Source organism: Tyto alba, unplaced genomic scaffold, assembly GCF_018691265.1.
Source record: "Tyto alba isolate M040663 unplaced genomic scaffold, T.alba_DEE_v4.0 Super-Scaffold_41, whole genome shotgun sequence".
NCBI lineage: Eukaryota > Metazoa > Chordata > Aves > Strigiformes > Tytonidae > Tyto > Tyto alba.
In genome coordinates this window covers 612,986-633,358 of record NW_024881317.1, presented here as the reverse complement: position 1 = coordinate 633,358, position 20,373 = coordinate 612,986, and the positions used below count along the sequence as shown (strand labels likewise).

Below are 20,373 nucleotides of genomic sequence, written 5' to 3'. Positions count from 1 at the left end.
CCCCGCTCCCCACGCACCCACAGCACCCGGCTCCCACGGCAGCTCAGCACCCCGCTCCCCACGCACCCACAGCACCCGGCTCCCACGGCAGCTCAGCACCCCGCTCCCCACGCACCCACAGCACCCGGCTCCCCGGCTTGCAGGGCCGAGCAGACACCAGGTTAGGACGGTTTGGGGGACCCCGAGTGCTGGCAGAGGAGCCCGATGCCGTCTCCAGTGGGTGCGGGGTGGGCGCGATGCCCAGGAGCCACCCCACGTCCACGCTAGCCGGAGTGACGTGCACTGGCTGGTGGGAAGCAGTAGCTAAATATAGTGAGTGCACTTAGGGGTTTAAACTACGGGTCTGTAAGGGGAGGGAGGAGGGGAAAAAAGGTTTCCTGGTGCCTGGCAATGATTTCCCCCTCTGCAATCCCTTTTACTGACGCCGCTCCACGCCGCTGCTCCAGGGAGCAGCTCGTTACCCAGGGCGGCTTTGCAAACCGCTGCACTTCAGCGCAGGCTCTGAAACCCCCTGGTGAGCAAAGCCCCAGCCCGCAGAGCAGGAGCCGGGGGGGGACCCAGGACCCCCAGCACCGTGGGCTGGCCATCAGCACCCCCCCCCCCGCCAGCCGCAGGGGGAGAATCGTCGCTCACTCACTTTTTCAGGGCCTCCCTCAGGTTCTTGAACCTGCCCTCCGACGACACCAGCTTTTGCAGCTTATCGATCAGAGCCTTCGTCTGCAAGAAACCCAAAGTGTCTCTTGGAGAAGGCCCTGGAAGAAACGCCGTGCATCACCCCCGTCCGGCTGCTCAGCACCCCTGCGGGTACAAATCCTGCCCTGGCCGTCACACCCGGCTCCTGGGGACATCCGCTGGAGCTGAGCAAGCACTTGAAAGCAAAGTTCCTCCAACACACGACAAGACAGGCTATGCGTTTGTCTCCTTCCCCTGTCTCTCACCTTCGCCAGTGCCTGTTTTAATTTACAGGTTTATCACTTGGCAGGAAAAAAGACGGTGTTCCAGATTCAGAGGAGCCCACGCAGAGGTTCTGGCTTGGCAGCCCCTGGCCTCCGTCAGGCTCTGCACCGTGCAGGTACAAGCTATTTCTGTACCAAGCAGCTCAACACAAGAATTAATTTTGCTCATCCGTAACTGGTCCGAGCAGCCCAGAAAACCAGCTTAAAGAAGCGTCTGTGTGTGTGTGTGTGTAAACGGCTACAGCGACTCCTTAGAAAAGGTTTCCTGAACTGCACATCTGACCTGCGGGATGAATAAACCCGACAGCCACGCAGGGGCTGAGCAGCTTGCACACCACCTCCCTCCCGGGAAAGACCTACAAAAGCCTTCCTCCGTTTTGCAACCGGTTGCTCAGCGCACGTGTCTCGTGTCACCCCCGCCACCCCCAGCCCCAGGCGAGGGCTCAGCCCCGCGCCCCTACCTGCTTGGAGACCTTGAGCCAGGTTTTCTTCAGGCGGAAGATGGCACTGCGGTTGAGGGAGGAGGTGATCTCCAGCACGGCGTTGTAGTTGTGCAGGCACCTGCAGATGTCCGCCACCGCCACCCACTTCTCGATGGCGCTCACCCGCGCGTTGAGCTCCTCGTTCCGGAGGATCTCCGACGCTATCAGGTTACTGACCTTTGGGGAGACACCGGGCCCACCCCGCGCGTCAGGACTTTGGGCCTCCAGCCTCACGGCTCTTTTAAAAAAGATTTCCCCCAGCAAGAGCAACGGCACCAGGAGGTGCTCCCCCCCAGGACAGACAAACCCAGTACACCCCCGTCCCCGGCCAGCACTGGGGACGGGTCGGCTGCGCTGCCTCGTCTTTGCCCGTCTCCCCGTCCCCCGCCGTGGCTGCACTTACATCATTAAAGTGCTTTGTGTTCTTCATGATGTAAGGAGTCCTTTCATTCTTCTCAAGCTTCATCCAGCCTTGCCCAAAGAACTCTCTGCCAACGACAGCGTTCGGATCAACATTCGTTTCCCATTTCTCTGGGATGCCCAAGCCCTGCAAGCTCCGCTGCGCCCGCACGGGACGGAGCTGCCGGGGCCTTTGCCCCCCCCGCGCTGCGGGGAAGGGACCGCACGGGTGCGCTTGAAAGTGGGATGGACGTGAGAGGCTCCAGCCCAGCTGGTCACCCCCGGGACACCAGCAGAAAAGCCACCGGGTCAGGCCTCAAAGCTGGGTTTGAGCCCAGCCCGGGCTACCTGCAAAGCACCCGGGAAGGCTTTGCCCCCTCTTGTTTAGCCGGGCCAGGCTGGCTGTGGGGGAGCAGGCAGCCACAGAGCCCTGGGTGACCAGGACAGCCCCTCCCTGCTCACGGGGATCACTCACTCGTACGGGATCTTCTTGAAGACCAGGTGATCCAGCAGCGTCAGCTGTTCCGCTATTTCCAGGGCCGAGTGGTTTTCAAAAGGTTCTGCTTTGACTCCCTCAGCCTGAGCGACAAAGGCAACGATGAGGGCTCGTTGCTTAAGAGCACACTGAGAACTTCTACATTTCACACACGCAAAACCAGAGCCGAAGTTGGGCTCCCAGGGCAGGGGCTTTTCCCCAGCGGAGCCGGCGTGTGCGGTGCTGTGCTGGCCCGACGGTCCAGAGCCACCACAGCCCCCATCCCGCCTCCCGCAGCCCTGCGAACCCGACGGTTCTAATTCCGCTATCCTCCGTGCACATGTACAGACACAAAATTAACTAATCTCCTCTATTTAAGTAACTAGGGGTCAGCTACAGAGCGGATCCCCCCGCACTGACTGCTGCAACCGCTGCCTTTTTGCTCTACATCTGTTTCATTAATCAAGCACCAAGGGATCCCAGCCGGAGCAGCGCTGCCGAGCCGCTGCCTCGTGCCCGGCTACCCCCGCAGCTCGGCCAGCCTCCTGGGGCCGGCAGCTCTCGGGGCCCGCTGCCGCCTGGGACGGCTCTTCCTGAAAAGCAGGAGAACAGAGGCATCCCCTGTCCCCGCTGCCGGGCTCCGGCCGAGCGGTGCTCGCAGGCGCGGGGGTGGATTTGGGGAGCCCCGTGCTCGGAGCCACCCGGGCTGACAGCAAGAGCCTGCACGGGTCTCACCGCGCGTCGGCACAAGGAGATGTGGGGTTGTCCCAGCAGGGAACTGCCTAAAGACCGGCCACAGCATCCCTCCTCCTGGAAACGAGCACCGAGCAGCAGCATCTCCCCTGTCCGGGTCCCAGGAGAGGGGACGGAGCGGGTCCCGGCCTGGCCCTGCTCCGGGGACAGCGGTGCAAGGGGACCCCGCTGCGGGGGGGGGGGGGGGGGTGCGGGACGTGCGGGCGATGCCGTGGGGCTGCTGAGCCCCCCCACTCCCGCTGCGCCCTGAGACGAGGCATCACCTCCCTCCAGCGCCCTCTGCAAAGCATGGCTTGGGGGAAAGCCGAGGGGCTCCCGTGGGGGCTGTGGGGGCACCCACGGGTGAGCCAGCCCCAGGATCCGGCCCGGCCAGCACCAGTCAACAGCCCATTGCAAAATCCCCTCCTGGCTGCGGGAAGGGGGTTGCGAAAGAGGCTCAAGGGCCCATGGAGAGGCTGCGGGGGGGATGGGTGCACACTGGGGGGGGGGGGGGGGGGGGGAGGCTGTGGGGGCACATCCTGCCAGAGCACAGGGTGCTGCTGACAGCAAACCCGGGGGGGGGCGTGCGGGGGGCTGGGCAAGTGGCACCAGTGGCACTCAGCAGCACGGGTGCTGTGCGGGAGGGCTCCGAGCACCCTGGAGGGCACCCAGGAGAGGGGCCAGCACAGGGCACAGCGCACCCCCCCCAGCTCGCGAGGAGGGGGCCAGGGAACCCACAGCCCCCCTCACCCCAACGTGCACCCCAAAACCCAGGGCTCCCTCGTGTCCCCGCCGCGCCTTTTCTCTGCTGCTCAGCTGCTCGGACTGAGGGGCAGACCGAAACCCGCTGGTTTTACTTGTCTTTTCTTCTTCAAAGGAAGTTTCCAGCACCCGTGGATACAGACAAAAGCTGGTTTTACCCCAAGGGGTGTCAGCCACGCCAGCAGCCGGGGCAAACCCCGGGGACAGAGCACCCCTTGTTCCAGGTGCACTGGGCCGATTTAAAGTGGCTCTCGGGTTTTTCTGGGAGCTGACTTTGTTGTCTTTTTGTTCGGTTGGTTGGTTTTTTTTAACGCAGGAAGGCGGCAGATGCACTGCAGCCACCCTGACGGTTTTAAATCCGTTGCACATTCCCAGGGCTCTGCTCCCCGGGGGAGCAGCAGCGAGGCCGGCTGGGCCAGCGCCCATCGGAGCCAGGCGCAGGTTTGGGGACACGGCAGAGACCCCCGGGGTCCTGCTGCGCCCACGGGCAGGCAGTGGCAGCAGCTGGTGGGCTGTCTTAGCGCTGCCTCTGCCCCCAACAGATCCAGCTGTGCTCGCAGCTGGCGCTGGCCCCGCTGCCGTACGCCCGGGCACCGAGCCGGGTGCATTCCCCTACCACCACGCCGAGCTTGCAGGCGGAGTGATGAAGGGAAAAGCTATTTACCATCTGTACGACCTCCTCCAGGGTTATCTGGTTGTCTCCTGGGTCCTCCTGTGTCAGGGTCCTGTGGCAGGAAAAGACAGCGTCACTCTGCTGGGAAAGCATCGGACCTGCGCAGCTCCGGCGCGGCTGCAGCACGACGGCGTTGGCTTTTCACAGATTAATCACTTGGTGTGCATAAGAAGGCTTCTAAGTCCCGTTTCCCGTTTTAAAGACCCAAAAAAAAAAAAAAAAAAAAACCCAAACCAAAACTTCCTTAACCGAGGCCAGAGCTGACCCCGCATGCGTCGCTGCTGCAGCGAGGCACGGCCGGCTCGGCCCCGGCACGGGGTGGCTGTGGGGCCCATCGCACCCAACACCGCGCCGTGGGCGAGCCCGCGGGTGTGCAGGGACGAGGAGGGGGGGTCACACCTCGCCCGTGGCCCCCGCTCAGGTCCCGATGTGCTGGGGGGACGGATGCTGCCGTCCCCCTCCCGCGCCCCAGGCCCTGCCCACGGGCACAGCCCCTCCTGGAGACCCGGTGCCCGCCCCGGTCCCGGGCGAGAGCGGGAAGCAGCTGCCCAGAGCCTGGCACAGTGTCCAGGAAAAGCAGCCTCCCGCCCGCGGCCCGTCACCTTATGATGTTGGCAGCTGCCTTCCTCTCCTGGGTCAGGAGCTCGGGGTCGTGAATAACCTCCTCCAGGAAGCCGATCACTCTGAACTTCAGCTCCTCGTTGGTTTCAAAGTCCTGCCAGCGCCGGCAGAGCCCCCGTGTTAACGCACCACAGCCTGAGCAACGCGGATTCCCAGCGGCTCCGCTCCCCGCCCGCTTAAACCCGGCCAGGAGCGATGGCCCCGCGGTGCCAGCTGGGGGCAGGGGCTGCCTCTTCCCTGCAAAATCCCAGCCCGTGGTGCCTGGCAAACGGGAACCGGCCAGCAAGGCACTGGGCTCCTTCGTACCATCGCACCGGCATCACCCGGCCTGGGAGAGGCACGGGGGCTTCCCAGTGCCCCCCGCAACCAGCAGCAGCCAGGGACGGGGACAGCAAGGAGAGCCACGCTGTTTCCTGACCCCCACCCCAGCCCGAAACCCCCTGGCAGGAATCAAACCCAGCTACTCCACTTCTTGCCCCGAGCCCGGCTGGGGGGGTGACCGTGCACCCCGGCTCCCCGCCTTTGCACGCCGAATTTGCAAACACTGCAACCCAGCCGGCCCCCCGCCCTGCGCCAGCGGCTCCCAGCTCCCCCCACTTCGCAGCTTCCATCTCCTCCCCGTGTCCGCTCGTTTGCTTAATTCAAATAAAAAGTGACAAATTGTCTTCCCAGCAGGCGCCCGGCCGAGCCACCCGGCACGCGGCCGAGTTCGCGCCGGCGGGGAGGGAGGGTCCCCCCCGGCACCCACCTGCGAGTGTTTGGAGACCCAGTGCCGCAGGACGTTGAGGACCCGGTTGGTGGCCGCTCTGCGGATCACGAACTCCTTGTCTCCGTTCCGCTGGTCCGTTGGAAAGCCTGAAACTGCCAGCGAGCCCCTCAGCACGGCTACAGCTCCGTGGGGAATCGCTCGTGGATATTTTCAGGGCTGGCAGGAGGAGCGGCCCCACCTTCCCAAGCCTCCCTAAGCTGCCTCTTGAACGCGAGCGCCGGGGAGGCTCAAGGCAGCGGGGGGGTCCAGCCGCGGGCGCGGGGGGCTCAGCTGCCTCCAGCCTGCCCGTTCCTCGCGCCCCGGCACCCAGGGGCCACAGCCCGCAGCTCTGGGATCCCCCGGCGGGGGCTGCCTCCACCCCTCCCACCCCCCCCCCCGAGGACGGCAGAAACGAGCACCCCAAAAAAGCATCCCCGCGCTCTCGGCAGCGCGGGGCAGGGTACCTGCGCTGGCGAGGGACATCCTGCGGTACTTCTCCTTGGTGGGGGTCCCCTCGTTGGCTCCCGCCGTGGCGATGGCGAAGGCGGAGGCGGCGGACAGGGCGCTGCGGGTGCTGTCGAGCTCCCGGCAGGACGTCATGACCACGCCGTTGTTGTAAGAGAACAACGAGAAATCTTGGGGGCGGGGAGGGTGGAGAAGAAAGCCAACACCGCTTCAGCCCCAGGCGGGTCCCCTCCCGCAGCCCCGGCCCCCCCCCCACCCCCGCACACGGGCAGCCCCCCTCCCCGGGTGGGGGCAGGATGGGGACGGGGGTCGGGGAGGTGGTGGGTGCAGACGGCCAACGCGGGGCTGATCCCCACGCAGAGCTGGCTCCCAGCCCGCCGGGACCAGGGCTGGAAGGGGGGGGGGGCAGCTCTGGGTGCCACCGCGCCGTAAGGATTTATCCAGCACGGCTTTCGCGGGAATGAGGCCACGAGGGTGCTACGGAGGGTGTTAAGCTACAGGGGAGGCTCGGGCGGATAAAGGGGTGCCTGCTGCCAGTCCAGGCTCACGCCTCGAGCAGCGTAACTCGCTCCAAATCAGCCCCGAGTGGGGAGGAAAGGGGTGAGAAGACCCGGTAAGGTGCACAGACCAGCTCTGCGATACGGGCCAGAGAGTTCAGCGCTTCCCCGGCCCCTTGCAGGAAAATAAAGGGGAAAGTCCTGCTCCTTCTCACAGCTGCTCCAGTTTTACAGCTGCACCTTGCGCAGCTCTGCACGGCCACGTTCAAGGGCAGCCCTGGGGGACCCCCGAGCGGGACAGTTCTTGGCTCACGTGTTACCTGATGAGTTTTTGCACTTGATGGACTTGGGAGTCGTCGGAGATTTTGTTGGGGAAGTTTCAGCTTCTGCTTCATCACTCTGGTTGGGATCCGTGTCCGACTCTTCCCTGACAGACACTTCTGAGCCTGGGAGGAACAGGGAACCCAGTTACCATCCCCGCTGGACACGTCCACATTGCAGCCACGTTTTAGCTCTTCCAGATTTTCCTAAAGCCTGAATCACTCCAGCTGGGCACACAGCAACCAAATACAGGAAAGGCAGAGTCCTGCAATTACTTTGGGGTTTTTCTGGGGTGGGGATTTTTTTTTTCGTGGTGGGGTTTTTGAGTTGTTTTTCTTTGTTTTGTTTTGTTTTGTTATTACAGCTTGCTCAGCTTTCGGGTAGCACCCAACCCGCAGGAGGCCGGAGCTCTCCGTGCCGTGCGTGGCGCCCGCATCACCCACGCACCCCGTGCGCCGGCGCTGGGAAATCACCCAGCGAAGGGCTGCGGGAGGGGCAGGGGCAGCCCGTCCCCCCCCCCCCTCTACGGCTACCCCACAGACCAGCTTCGCCCCCCTCAAAGCCCCTGCTTGGGCACGAGGGCGCAGGAGGTGCTCACGCAACCCCGCTACGAGGGAGGGGATAACGTCCCTGTACCCCCCGCAGAGCACCCACCAAAAGCAGCCCCCTCCCCGGGCTGGACAGCCCCCACGCCTGCAAACCCCCGGCGACTTACTCTGCTTGCTCGGCAGCGACTCCTCCTGCTTTTCTGAGGCCGCTTCTCCTTCGTCAGGGATTTTGTTGGGGTAATTGCTGGACACGTACAGCTTGTTTATGTCCAGGGTGGTCTTACTGAAGGGAGCCATGGAGGAGTACATGCTTGCATAGCCGTTGGAGGAGCAGCTCAGAGCAGCCAGGTCCAGCGCCTTCCCTCCTGTGATGATGGGGATGTTGAGGGAGAGCTTCCTCCGCCGGCTGGGGGACGAGGACTTGGTGATGGAGAGGGGGGGCGGCGAGGAGAACTTGCGGTTGGCCCTGGGGGACTTGGGGGGCTCGCCGTACAGCAGCTTGTTGTTCTGGCTGTTTGCAAACAGGAGCTCCAGGGACCTTGGCGGAGAGACGGGGACGGGCTGAACTCGCAGCTTCCCCGCTTGCGGGGGATCCCCCAGCAGCAGGGCGTCCCCACCCCGGGCGCGAGCCCCCGCCGCCCCGCTCCCACTGCCCGGCCCCCCCGGGAGCGGGGGCACCCGCAGAGCTCGGGTTTATCTGCTTCCCCCACTCGCCGGCATCGCAACTCAGCGGGGACCGGGAGAAACAGCCCTGGGGCAGCGCCGGGGCCAGGACGGTCTGGGAGCAGGGGACCGGCTGGGGACGGACGAGGGGGAAGAGGAGCGGAGAGAGGAGGGGCTGCGGTCCGTGTCCCCCCCCCCCATAACCCTGCCAGCCCTTCGGGGGCACGGCAGGTCACCGGGACGGGCACTGCGGCGACGCGGCGCGCAGCCTCACCGTGCGGGGATGGCACTGATCGGCTTCTTGTAGATCGTGATGAGCTTGTCGAGGACGACCAGGGCGGTGGTGAAGACGCGGTACGAATGCAGGAACGTGTTCAGAAAGTCAATGCTCAGGAACCGCAGGTCCGTCAGCCTCTCCAGGAGCCGCTCCACGCTTGCATAGCGGATCTGCAGGACCTTGCAGGAATTCATCGTTTTACTGAACCTAATGTCAACATCATCACAATACAAGCTGGCATCAGACCTGCAGAGAAACAAGATATCTGTGGTTCCAGCCTGGAACGAAACCAAGAGCTGCTTCGCACGAGCAGCTTCCCCCCCCCCGAGATGTGCGGGGACCACGGGAAGAGGCACAGGTCCTCGGCAGCGCCCGAGCCTCGTCCGTACAGGCGGGAACGCTCCCGGGGGAAAGCTGGGAAATCCGCGCCCCACGACGGGTGGAAACGCTGCGCAGCGCTCAACGGGCACTGCAAAAACACACGGCACGACCGTCCCCGAGGGACACCCGCCACCCCAGACCCTTCCCCGCGTGGGACGGCAGGCCTGCGGCAGCGCGGGCGGTGGGCGTGGCAGGGACACCCCCCGTGCCGCCCCATCCCACCCTCGCACCCACAGAGCCTGCAGCCCCCCAAGCCCCTCTCCTCTGGGGGCTTTCACCCCCACCCCCCGCCCCTTTACTATTATTTTTTCTCCCCTTCAACTCTCCCACCTCCCCGAGCACAGCCCCACAGGAATCTCCTTCTCCCAGCTAATGAGAGCTCCTCATCGCCGTGCTGGGAGCGGCACCCCCGGGTGCCCGAGCACCGGGGCGCTCGGCAGAGCCCGGTGCTCCGCAGCACTCACTTGATCATCTGGGGGACGGTGACCTTGGAGTTCTCCTCGAAGGCGTTCATCATGAGGCCGTTGCAGCGGATGTTGTCCACGCACTGGAAGAGACACGGGTGGGAGGTGGGCAGAAGGCGGCGGCGGCGAGGACAGTCCCGCTGCCCACCCGGCTTGGGCGCACCGTAAGTTAAGCCTGAGCGCGGTCTTATCCAGACCAGACACATCCTTGGGGGCTGCACCGACCGCGCCTGACGGGGAGGGCAAGAGCTTCTGCCTGAAAACAGGAGCTCACGGTCCTGCAGCCCCGTTCTGGGGGAAGCGACACCCAGAGCTGGTCCCCAGCTGCCCCTCGGCTGCGCTGGCAGACACGCGGCACTGCCAGGAGCCCCCTTTTCCCACCCTTTTCCCACCAGGATCAAACTCCGCTCCCAGCCGGCCTCGCTGGATGCTCTCGGGGGGAAACACAGCGAGCAGCAGCGCGGCACCGGTCCCTTTGCCACCAGCAGAAGGCAGGACTGGCCCCAGTCCCTGCGGCGAGTGGGAATGGGGGCTGGGGACTGGGAGCCCCGCGTGGGGCTGGGCCCCAGCCCCTGCCCACGGCTCTCCTCGAGGACTGGTGCCCGGCAAGGGGACGCAGAAAAAGGGCACGGTACAAGAGAGGTGGCCAGGAGGCGATCCCTGTTTAACCAACAATTGTTTCTCTTCCTCCCGCAAGGGGAAAAAAGAGCTCTCCAAAGCCATTTGCATAAAGCAAACAAAGAGCAAGTGTAAATTGTTAGCACGTGTCTGAGTCAGAGGAGGAATCCAAACCACGTATCTACACGTGCGGGCAGAGCAGCCACGATGGGACAGACCCTGCTGCTGCCTGCTGCAGCACCTTCCCCCTCCTCCTCCTCCTCCTCCTCCTCCTCCTCCTCTTCGAGCTACCAGGCACCAGCAAGCTTTCGGCTCCCGGCACAGCCCAGCTCCCAGTCACTGCTCTGCGTGGAGCCGCTCGCCCGAGGCTTGGTGGCCCAACGGTGCCGATCACAGCGGCCCGATGCAGCGAGACCTCAGCCCGCGGCAGGTCCCGAGCACCCCGCCGCCGCCGGGACAGCACCCGGAGCGCACACCCAGCCGGGTGCTACCGCGGCCACGGCCCGAGGGCAGGCAGGAGAACTGCGGCCATGCAGCAAACGCCAAGAGTTAATTCTGGGTGCCCAAAGCCGCTGCTGCAGGATCCTGCGGGGGGCTGCTCGCTCCCGGGGACCCCGCGCCCCGACGCTGCCTCCCTGCCCGGCCCGTCCTACCTGGCTGATGTCGCTGGTCCACGCAGCCTTCTCCTGCCTGGACGAGGCCACGAGGATAACCGTGAAAGACGAGGCATCTTTCGGCTCCACCACGATTTTGAAGTCAAGGTGGTCGATGTCTTGCCCTGATGCTTTTGCTTTGGAACGGAAAAAACCGCACACAGCGATTGTGAAAAGATTTCCCCACCTCCTCCCCCCCCTGCCCAGCGCAGGTTTTATTTAAGGTTTGAAGGAGCTGGTTGCATTTTGCGGGTCGTCTGCGGTGAGGACGGGACGGGTCCGCTGGGCAAAGGCTCCGTGTTCGCAAAGTAAAGCCTGGACGCCACGAGCGCAGCACGGCCTCGCTGCGGGGGGGCACCACCGGCCAGGGGAGAGCCCGGCTCCCCAGCACGTGCTGGGGACCCCGGGGCGAGGGCGGGGGAAAGGAGCCCAGCCTTTTGCACAAGCCTGCAGTGACGCCGGCACGGCCGAGGAGCTCCAGCATCTCTGCCTCCCCCCTCTTGCCAGCACGGAGCTGCGGCTGCCCGCCTCGGGAAGGTCAGATTGGCGTAAGCGCGCAGCCGTTTGCTTGGCAGTAAATAATTTACTTAATGAAACCCGCCCAGCAGCTCACGACCCTCCCTGAACCTGTTCAGCCTCCCAACCCGCGCCGACGCTGCCGCCGTTGGTTCTGCGCCCCACGGATGGGCGGCAGCAACGGCCGGGACACCGCGCCCGTGCCAGGGGACACCGGCACTGCGGACCACGGCCGCTGCCCCCCCGGCGCACGCTGCCGGGGCTGGCAGCCACCTCCCGCCAAGGCTCCGGCGTTAAGTGCAGCCTCCAGCAGGACCCGGCCCCCCCCCCGGGCCCCCCCCCGCAGTGGGGTGCCCACGCTGCAAACCCCAAAACCTACCGTCCTCGTCGGTGCTCTCCTGCTCCTCCACCAGCGTGCAGTCAATGAGGGAGATCACGCCGTTCTGCGGGGCGGGGGGGGAGCTGGGGCTCAGCGGCAGGATCTGCCCCCCCCCCCCTCCCCGGGGGGTTGGGGGCTGCCCCGGCCCCCCCGCATCGCAGCCCCCCGCCCCGGGGACAGGGACGGGGACAGGGACGGGGACAGGGACGGGGACAGGGACGGGGGCTCGGCGTGGCTGCGTGCAGCCCGCGGCCAGCGCGGCGCCTGCTTTCGCTGGGAAAGCAGCAGTCACTGATGGCTGGGATATCGCGGTTTCCCTTGTATAACTGATCAACTAATTTGTTTATAAATTATTTAATACGAGCTTTAAATTAAATTTTCCAAAAGCCTGTTGTTGTAATTATCAACTCTGCCATGGACTGTAATTTTTCAAACTGATAATTTAATGCCAGTAATGAGCAATTTCTGTCAGATTCTTGCTCAATTAACTGCAAAACTTCCACCAACAAAAGCACGAGGCTTGGGAGTGGACTGGAGGAGACTGTGAGCGTTACGCACAAACCCAGGCTATAATTTAAGTTTCTCACTGAATAGACTGTCAAGGTTTCTGCTGCAAATCAGAATAACTTCTTTTATCAAGAACATGCAATTTCTCGTCTTTACCCATGACTCAGAGCTCTGCACATCACCGACAATGCGCCTGGACCGTGCGAAATCAATCCGACTGCCCAGCCCGGCCCCCCCCGGGGAGGCTGCAGCCAGGGGAGGGCCAGGGGGCCCCCAGACCCCCCCGTGTCACCAGTCGAGCCCGGGGCCACTGGTGTCACCAGCCTCTGCCCACTCCCCGAGCCCGCACCCCGGGATGCAGCTCCAAGCCCAGCAGCCCCCGGACCCTTCGCTGGGGGTGCTGAGCCCCCCGCCCCCCCCCGGCCTCCGCACCTTGGTGAGATGCAGCTTGCCCCCGGAGCCCCTGGTGCAGATGATCAGGTGCTTGGAGAAGAGGAAGCACTGCCGCTCGCCCTCCTTCTTCAGCGAGAGGGAGCCCAGCCGCCCCCGCGTGATCTTCCCTTTCTCCGACATCGGCACTTGGATGAGGGACCCTGCGGAGGGGGGAGACCCGGCCCCGGCATCGGCATCGGGGGCCGCTTTGCAGGGCGCGGTCCCCGCGAGAGGTGGCGAGGGGGTCCCCAAACACCAGCACTGGGGACCGGGACTCTGGCCTCACGAGCCACCGGCTGTGCGGGTTATCTGGGGCCCCAGAGACCCGGCGGGCACCGGCCACAGCCCCCAGCACCCCCTTGTCCCCCCCAGCGCTGGGGGGCTCCTCCGGGGCCGGACGTGCCCAGGAGGGCAGGATGTGTCCCGCTCCTTCTCTGGTGCTCAGAAGGCAGTAACGGCTAAAAACGCACCTTCTGCTGCGACACAACAAACCGCAGCGCCCGGAGCCTCTGAAAGCGAGGTGCTTCGGAGCAGAGAAAACGCAGAAACGGGTTTTAATCTTTAAATGTCGCAGCTCAGCAGACCACGCTGCTGGGGGGGGACGGACAAGGGGCCGGGGGGCTGCAGGGCTTTGTGTTAAGCGCGGAGGGGAGGGGCGGCGACACAAACGCGGTACCTTGTCTCACGAAAGTCTGGCTGGTGTCCAGCAGAATTTCACACCCTTCAATAATCATCCTCTCTATCGCCAGATTTTTTCGAATGTTTTCGGTCTCACTCACTTCATCATGCATTATCCTGAAGGAGGGAGAAGAGAAAGTTGGACCTTGGGTGAGAGCTGCGTGAGTCTTCCCAGCGGATCCCCTTGGACACACGGGAAGGGCTGCACTAGGTAAGACCGAAACCGAAGGATTATCAAGGGAATCACAGCAGTCAGCTGTACCTGTACCCGCCCGGGAGCTCAGGAGGTAACCCACGCACCCGCCTGGACTTTACCTCCAGATTTCTAAATAATGAAAAGTGAGTGCTTCTTGCTTGGAAACCACAAAATTCAGGTTAAGAGCAGACAGGCCCCCGCCCTGTCACCAGCCCCCTCTGACGTCCCTGCTCCTCGGGGAGAGGGAAAAGGGATGGAAACTCTTTTTAGGGATCTCCTCGGGCCCGGGGAGCGCCGGTGGGTTTGTCACCACCGCAATCCGCTGGCACGGGACACACGGGGCGCTCCGGCCAGCGGCCTGCGGAGGGGGAGGATCGGAATCGGGGAACCGTGGCCAATTCCCGAGCGCTCGTTGCAGAGACCTCGGAGGCACTCGGCCCCTTCCCGTGGGGCAGCCCCCCCAGCACCCGGCCGCGCCAGACAGAGGAGGACACAGCCGGACCCCCCGAGCCGCCCCAGCCCTCCAAAACTCGTGTTCCATCATTAGGGAGCCCTGGGAAAGGCAGCAGGCGGGCGCCCGTCCCGCCGGCCCCCGGGGTGGGTCGGCACAGGAGGGCAGGACGCGGCACGGAACGTCTCGGACTGAGAAATGCAGGGGACGAGAGGGTGCAGGGGGGGCAGGACCCGGCCGAAGGGGCGTGGGGCACCGAGCAGCGGGCAGAGGGGCGCGGGCGAGCTCCCCAGGGTGCCGCCCACAGCATGAGCAGGCAGCTCTCCCCACGCCAGCGGCTCACGAGGGGCTTCACCCTTGCCAGGGCCGGCCGACAGGCTCCGAGCATCTCCCGCGTCCCACCCGGCGGGGACAGCGCAGCCCCTCCGTCCCCTCCTCCACCAGCTTCACCCTGGGGACCCCGTTCCCAGGCCAGCCCGGGGCTCCACCAGCACAGCACCCTCTCCAAACACTGTGGGTGAGGGTCTGCCGGCCCCAGCCCCTCTCCCTGCTCGCCAGAGGGGCAGCACAGCGTGCCGGCAGCCTGCCCGAGCCCCCCACCAGCCCGGGACCACCCGGCTGCCAGAGCTGCCCCCGCTGCCCCGGCCGCAGGGACGGGCAGCGCTGGGTCTGACCTGGAGAGCTCTTCCAGCTTGGACTTGGCGTAATCCAGGCTGTTCCTCTCCACGTGCTCGTGGGGGGTGTGAGCCAGCAGCTCGTGCAGCGTCAGGATGTACCTGGGGATCTGCGGCACGACAGAGCGGAGCCGGGCGTCAGCGGCGGCGCAGGGGGCTGGGGGGGGGCACAGAGGGGTGCAAGCGCCCGCCCTGCGCTGGTCCCAGAGCCGCCGTGGCCGGGGACACCGTGCTCAGACCCCCTGATCTGGGAAGTTACAAAAGCTGAGCTCCCTGTGCTAAAACTTAATGAAGAGGGGGAGCGGTGTGGGGTCTTGCCCAGCACCCTGCTGTGCCCCCCCACCCGTGTCCCAGGGGCGCGGGGTAAGCGGGAAGCCAGCAGCTTCACCCACTGAGTCCTCCCGCAGCACCGACAAGCCCAGCCACGGCCTGAGCAGGTCCCAGGAGCAGCGTGGGACCCCGCGGGGTCCAGCCCCGGGGCCACCAGCACCCGAACTTTGCCTCCCCACCACCCGATGTGGGGCTGGGGTTTGCCCCGTCCCTCGCTGCCGGCGCTGTGGGGGCAGCCCCGGGGCCCACCCTGGCGCCGGCGGTCACCTGGAACATGGGGTAGGTCAGGAAGGTCTCCAGGGTCCTCTCCTCACAGTCGGGCTTGGCCTCGTAGTGCTTGAGCAGCTTGTCGAAGTCCCGGTTCTGCTTGCAGTGCGCCAGGATCTGCAGGCTGTACTGGTGGTTCCGCACGAACTCCTGGTAGATGTTCAGCATGGGCAGCAGGATGTCGAACAAGTCGGCTGCGAGCGGAGAGGCGGTGGGGAGGTGGGTGCGCCGGCCCCAGGGTCCCGGCACAGCCCCCCCCCAGCTCCCAACCTGCACCCCCCCGCCCCCCGCATCCCACCCGGGGCACCCCCCGGGGCCTCGTGCTGCTCGTGCGAGCCCCAGTTCTGCCCAGTTTGAGTACAGACACGCTGCAGAGCCAGCTGAGGGTCTAACCAGAGACAGCAGCGCCCTTAAGCATCAGCCCTCCCCCCTGCCCTCAGAGCCAGGGACGCAGCAATTGGGTCTCTCTGGGGCTTTTTGCTCCGGTCCTTGCCCCCACCACCGACATGAACAAGCAGTGATGTGCTGTGCAATGCATTTCACTGCTGCCGCCGGTTAGCAAAACGCCTGTTGAGTTGCAGGAGGAGGAGAAGGAGGAGGAAGAGGAGGAGGAGGAGAAGGAGGAGGAGGAGGAGGAGGAGGAGGAGAAGGAGGAGGAGGAGGAGGAGGAGAAGGAGAAGGAGAAGGAGAAGGAGAAGGAGAAGGAGAAGGAGAAGGAGAAGGAGAAGGAGAAGGAGAAGGAGAAGGAGAAGGAGAAGGAGAAGGAGAAGGAGAAGGAGAAGGAGAAGGAGAAGGAGAAGGAGAAGGAGAAGGAGAAGGAGAAGGAGAAGGAGAAGGAGAAGGAGAAGGAGAAGGAGAAGGAGAAGGAGAAGGAGAAGGAGAAGGAGAAGGAGAAGGAGAAGGAGAAGGAGAAGGAGAAGGAGCGCGGGCTTGGCTCTACCGGTGAGTGGGAAGGAAACACGGCGAGGAGGCAACACGCACTCACCCAGCACGAGCGTCGGCCAGCTGGATATCCTTGCCTTCAGGCCTTGGTAAAAGATTTGGTGCAGAAACATGATCGTTTCGCTGAAAGACAAACCAAGGAGTGGAAGGACAGATGAGCAAGTGGGAAATAATGAGTGATTAGATGAAATCTTCGAGACGCCCGTCTGCCTCCCTGGCCCGACGCCACTGCCCACCCCGGGCACCCCTGCTCCCCCCAGCCTCGGCAGGACTGGGTGCTCCTGGCTGGAGCTCTGAGCTGGCCCCGGGTCCTCCACTGCTCATTCTCCAAGAGATTTCACAGCCACGATGCTCCTCCGGGCCGCGGAGCCGAGGAGAGGCAGCGGAGGGGTGCTCGGGAGCGCTCGCTCCATCCGCGCCAGCCCCAGGCAAGGCGCTGGCTTCACACAAGCCCAGATGTGGGGCACAACTGGAATTTGGGTGCTGCAGTTTGGGTCCCAGAGCTGGCTGGCACCCCACGCAGCCCGGGGACGGGTGCCGGCACCTCCTGGGCTGCCAAGACTCGTCGCTGGTGTCGGTACCGTCCACGGGACGGAGCCGGGGCAGCTGCCAAGAAACCTGGCATCACCGTGGCCGGGCTGGAGTCGGTGAGTGCCACCTCCCGTCCCCGCCAGCGCCGGGGCGCGGCTGCTCGCAGCACACCTGGCAGCAGCCAGGACCCCCCCGCGTCGCTCGGCCATCCTACGAGCTGCCATCGATGCCAGAGGACACCGTCATCCCCACCGCCAGGGCCAGGACCTCATACAGACCGGCTCCCCCGAGACCCCGCGGCACCTCCTCATGTCAGGGCCGAGTGCTCAGCCGGTGGCTCGTGCAGGAGTCCCACGGGGATGGTGGGCTTCCATCCGCGGCTTTGGGGGCCAGCCTGCAGGCTCCCGGCACCGAGCACCCCAAGGGCCGCTGCCGGGGGGGGAGGACAGCGGGCTGCGGACACCGACACCCGCCCAGAGGCTCCTGGAGCCGAGCTCTTTGCGCTCGCCTGTTGAGGAAGATGCTGCTGACATCGTCGTGGGTGATGGGAGGCTTCTTGGAGCTGGCGGCCATGCGCAGCGGCCGTAGGAAGTTGTTGACGAGGATGTGGAGCTGCTGGACGTACTCGGCCTCCGCCTCCAGCATGCTGAAGACGACCTGGTTCCTCTTGCGCATGCTGTCGGCGTGCGGGGACCTGATGTAGTCCTGGATGATCGTCTTCCACTTCCTCCGGCACAGCCAGCCCCGCAGGAAGCTCTGGACCTGCCGGGGGGGCAGCAGCCGTGTCAGGGGCCCGGCCAACGAGCCGGGCTGGGGCCCCACGCTCGGCACGGTGCCGGGACCCCACGCTCAGCACGGTGCTGGGACCCCACGCTCAGCACGGTGCCGGGACCCCGCACTCGGCACGGTGCCGGGACCCCATGCTCGGCACGGTGCCAGGACCACGCACTCGGCACGGTGCCAGGACCCCACGCTCGGCACGGTGCCAGGACCCCACGCTCGGCACGGTGCCGGGACCCCGCGCTCAGCACGGTGCTGGGACCCTGCGCTCGGCACGGTGCCGGGACCCCACGCTCAGCATGGTGCCGGGACCCCGCGCTCGGCACGGTGCCGGGACCCCGTGCTCGGCACGGTGCTGGGACCCCGCGCTCGGCACGGTGCCGGGACCCCACGCTCAGCATGGTGCCGGGACCCCGCGCTCGGCACGGTGCCGGGACCCCGTGCTCAGTATGGTGCTGGGACCCCACACTCAGCACGGTGCTGGGACCCCGCGCTCAGCACGGTGCTGGGACCCCGCGCTCGGCACGGTGCTGGGACCCCGCGCTCAGTATGGTGCTGGGACCCCACACTCAGCACGGTGCTGGGACCCCACACTCAGCACGGTGCTGGGACCCCACGCTCAGCACGGTGCTGGGGCCGCGGCTCTGCCAGGTTTCCCCAGCTCATGGGCACGACGGTGCCTGTTACCGGGGCTGCTCTGAGCCCTCCCGGCTGGGAAACGGGCAGTAACTCATTTAAATGCATTTGCTAATTGCAAGCAACGTCCTCTTTTCCCTTTTAGAGAGACGCGTGGAAGACTCCTGTGAGAAGCGAGGGTCCCGTGTTAACTCCCGACCTGCCCGGGCACGGACGCAATGCCGGGCTCTGCCCGCGTGCCCGGGCACCCCACCATGCAGAGCGGTGTTAAGACACCCAGAAAAGCTCCAAATCCTCCCTCAGGTAAAGGAGCACCGCAGCACGGCCCGGCCCGTGCCCAGAGCCCCGCCGAGCGCCGGCTCCCTCACCCACCACCACCCACCTTCTTGATTTTCTTGATGTCGCTGTCGTCGTCGCTGGGCGCGCTGGTCTGGCCGGCCTGGATGCGCTCGTGGTCCTTGAGCAGGGAGGCGATCTGGGGGTACAGGGGGGATGTGAGCGGCCCCGGCACAAGCCCTGCTCCGGCGCACGGCACACGCCTCCAGCTCAACCACAGGTATGGGGACAGATCGTGCTGGTCCTGCCTCAGCGGGACATCGGTCGGTGAAGCAGATAAAGAGCCGTCGGGACCCCGGCACCCACCGAACACGCCACAGAGACCTGGGAATCCCGCCGGGTCCCCGATGCAAACCCCATCCCCGGTCCCTAAGAAAGCCTTCACGGGCGAGCCGTTAAAAAACGAGTCGGAGAGAACACGGCAGAAAAATCTCAAGTTATTTGCACCCTAAAACTTGCAGATGGGGACAAACTCTCATCCAGCCACAGCTTTCCAACGCAAATCGGATCGAATCTCGTTAGCTTCAAGCATTTGAATTTTTACTGTTTCTCGCCTGTACATTTTCTCACTCCTCTGCTCATCGCCGTGTCCCTGCCCCCACGGCCGCAATCGTTTCAAAAGCTACAGAGAAGGGTAGGAAAACAGAAAATGTACCATTCAGGAAATGAAAATCAGGAAAAATGTGATTTGAATTTTGATTTTATAGAAAATAATGCAAGTAAGAAAACAACTTTCAAAGAGTACTTCCGTGGGGGTTCAAAAAAAAAAAAAAAAAAAGAGAGGAAGGAGGCAAAAAGGAAGATTTGGGTTGAGATCTTTTCCAGTTGGAGACTCTGCTTCCCAGTGACGCTGGAACAAACGGCGATATGTGCTGAGTGCACGTTGGGTTATCGGTGTCTGGACTGTTAGGAGGGAAAGCAGGGGGAAGGGAAGGGGAAGGGGAAGGGGAAAGGGAAGGGAAGGGGAAGGGAAGGGGAAGGGGAAGGGGAAGGGGAAGGGGAAGGGGAAGGGGAAGGGAAAGGGAAGGGGAAGGGGAAGGGGAAGGGGAAGGGAAGGGGAAGGGGAAGGGAAGGGGAAGGGGAAGGGAAAGGGAAGGGGAAGGGGAAGGGAAAGGGAAGGGGAAGGGGAAGGGGAAGGGGAAGGGGAAGGGGAAGGGAAAGGGAAGGGGAAGGGGAAGGGGAAGGGGAAGGGGAAGGGAAGGGGAAGGGAAGGGGAAGGGAAGGGGAAGGGGAAGGGGAAGGGGAAGGGGAAGGGGAAGGGGAAGGGAAGGGGAAGGGAAGGGCCAGCGGCTGGGGGCAGAAGCTGCTGCCGTCGCATGGTCACAGCCTGGGAAGAGGAGACGACATGTCCCAAACCCAAATTGCAACAAGGAGCCGCGTGTTTTCACCCCAAAAGACGCTGCGGGTCGACGCGGTCGCCGTGTCTGAATGCAGCTCACCAGCCGCCCCTCACGGGGGGACCCGGCCCCCTGTGCTCAGCTCCCCAAAACTGCTCACTGCCGGGCGCCGGGAGGGGGGACGCCGGGCGGGGGGGCGAGCCCGATCCAGCCGCCCCCCTTGTGCCACTGGTGCCACCCGGCTGCGGCTCGGAGGGGCCTGGCTGGAGGCATCGGGGTGCCCCAGCCCCCCAGCCCCCCAGCCCCCCAGCCCAGCCGCCCCAGTGCCACCAGCTGTGGCAGGAGCAGCGACACAGCGCTGAACGCGGCCGCAGGCTCCCTGGCACCAGTTCAGGCCCTACACAGCTCTGACGGTTTCACCCCGTCTTATTCCATGCGGTTAGATTTTTAGAGGAGACTTCGGAGATTTTTTCCTCTCTCATTCTTTCTTACGGAGCTGCAAGTCACCAAAGAACCCCCGCACCCCCCCTGCACTGAAGCGTTAGAGAGCACAAAACCGATCCCTGCTCCAGCTCCGGGCACATCTCGGCCAGGACTCACTGGTTTGCTGGTGCCATGGTTTTATTTTGGTTTCTTTTTTTTTTTT

General features: G+C 64.5%; 1 protein-coding gene across 2 annotated transcripts in view; it reads right to left on the bottom strand.

Annotated features, from left to right (window-relative positions):
- Positions 1-20,373, bottom strand: part of RASGRF1 (Ras protein specific guanine nucleotide releasing factor 1) — a 39,376-nt gene that overhangs the window by 3,142 nt on the left and 15,861 nt on the right. The window contains exons 4-24 of one of the 2 annotated variants that reach the window (XM_042804017.1): positions 18,437-18,529; positions 17,147-17,400; positions 16,151-16,230; positions 15,166-15,359; positions 14,569-14,678; positions 13,246-13,364; positions 12,570-12,730; positions 11,631-11,694; positions 10,736-10,872; positions 9,465-9,547; positions 8,617-8,865; positions 7,847-8,217; positions 7,131-7,256; positions 6,313-6,483; positions 5,849-5,961; positions 5,082-5,194; positions 4,471-4,531; positions 2,313-2,416; positions 1,842-1,926; positions 1,418-1,615; positions 638-717 (exon numbers count right to left, since the gene is read on the bottom strand). In XM_042804017.1, coding sequence (XP_042659951.1) covers positions 638-717; positions 1,418-1,615; positions 1,842-1,926; positions 2,313-2,416; positions 4,471-4,531; positions 5,082-5,194; positions 5,849-5,961; positions 6,313-6,483; positions 7,131-7,256; positions 7,847-8,217; positions 8,617-8,865; positions 9,465-9,547; positions 10,736-10,872; positions 11,631-11,694; positions 12,570-12,730; positions 13,246-13,364; positions 14,569-14,678; positions 15,166-15,359; positions 16,151-16,230; positions 17,147-17,400; positions 18,437-18,529 — 2,966 coding nt within the window. The remainder of the gene's footprint in view (positions 1-637; positions 718-1,417; positions 1,616-1,841; positions 1,927-2,312; positions 2,417-4,470; positions 4,532-5,081; positions 5,195-5,848; positions 5,962-6,312; positions 6,484-7,130; positions 7,257-7,846; positions 8,218-8,616; positions 8,866-9,464; positions 9,548-10,735; positions 10,873-11,630; positions 11,695-12,569; positions 12,731-13,245; positions 13,365-14,568; positions 14,679-15,165; positions 15,360-16,150; positions 16,231-17,146; positions 17,401-18,436; positions 18,530-20,373) is intronic. The other variant, XM_042804018.1, reaches the window with a different exon arrangement.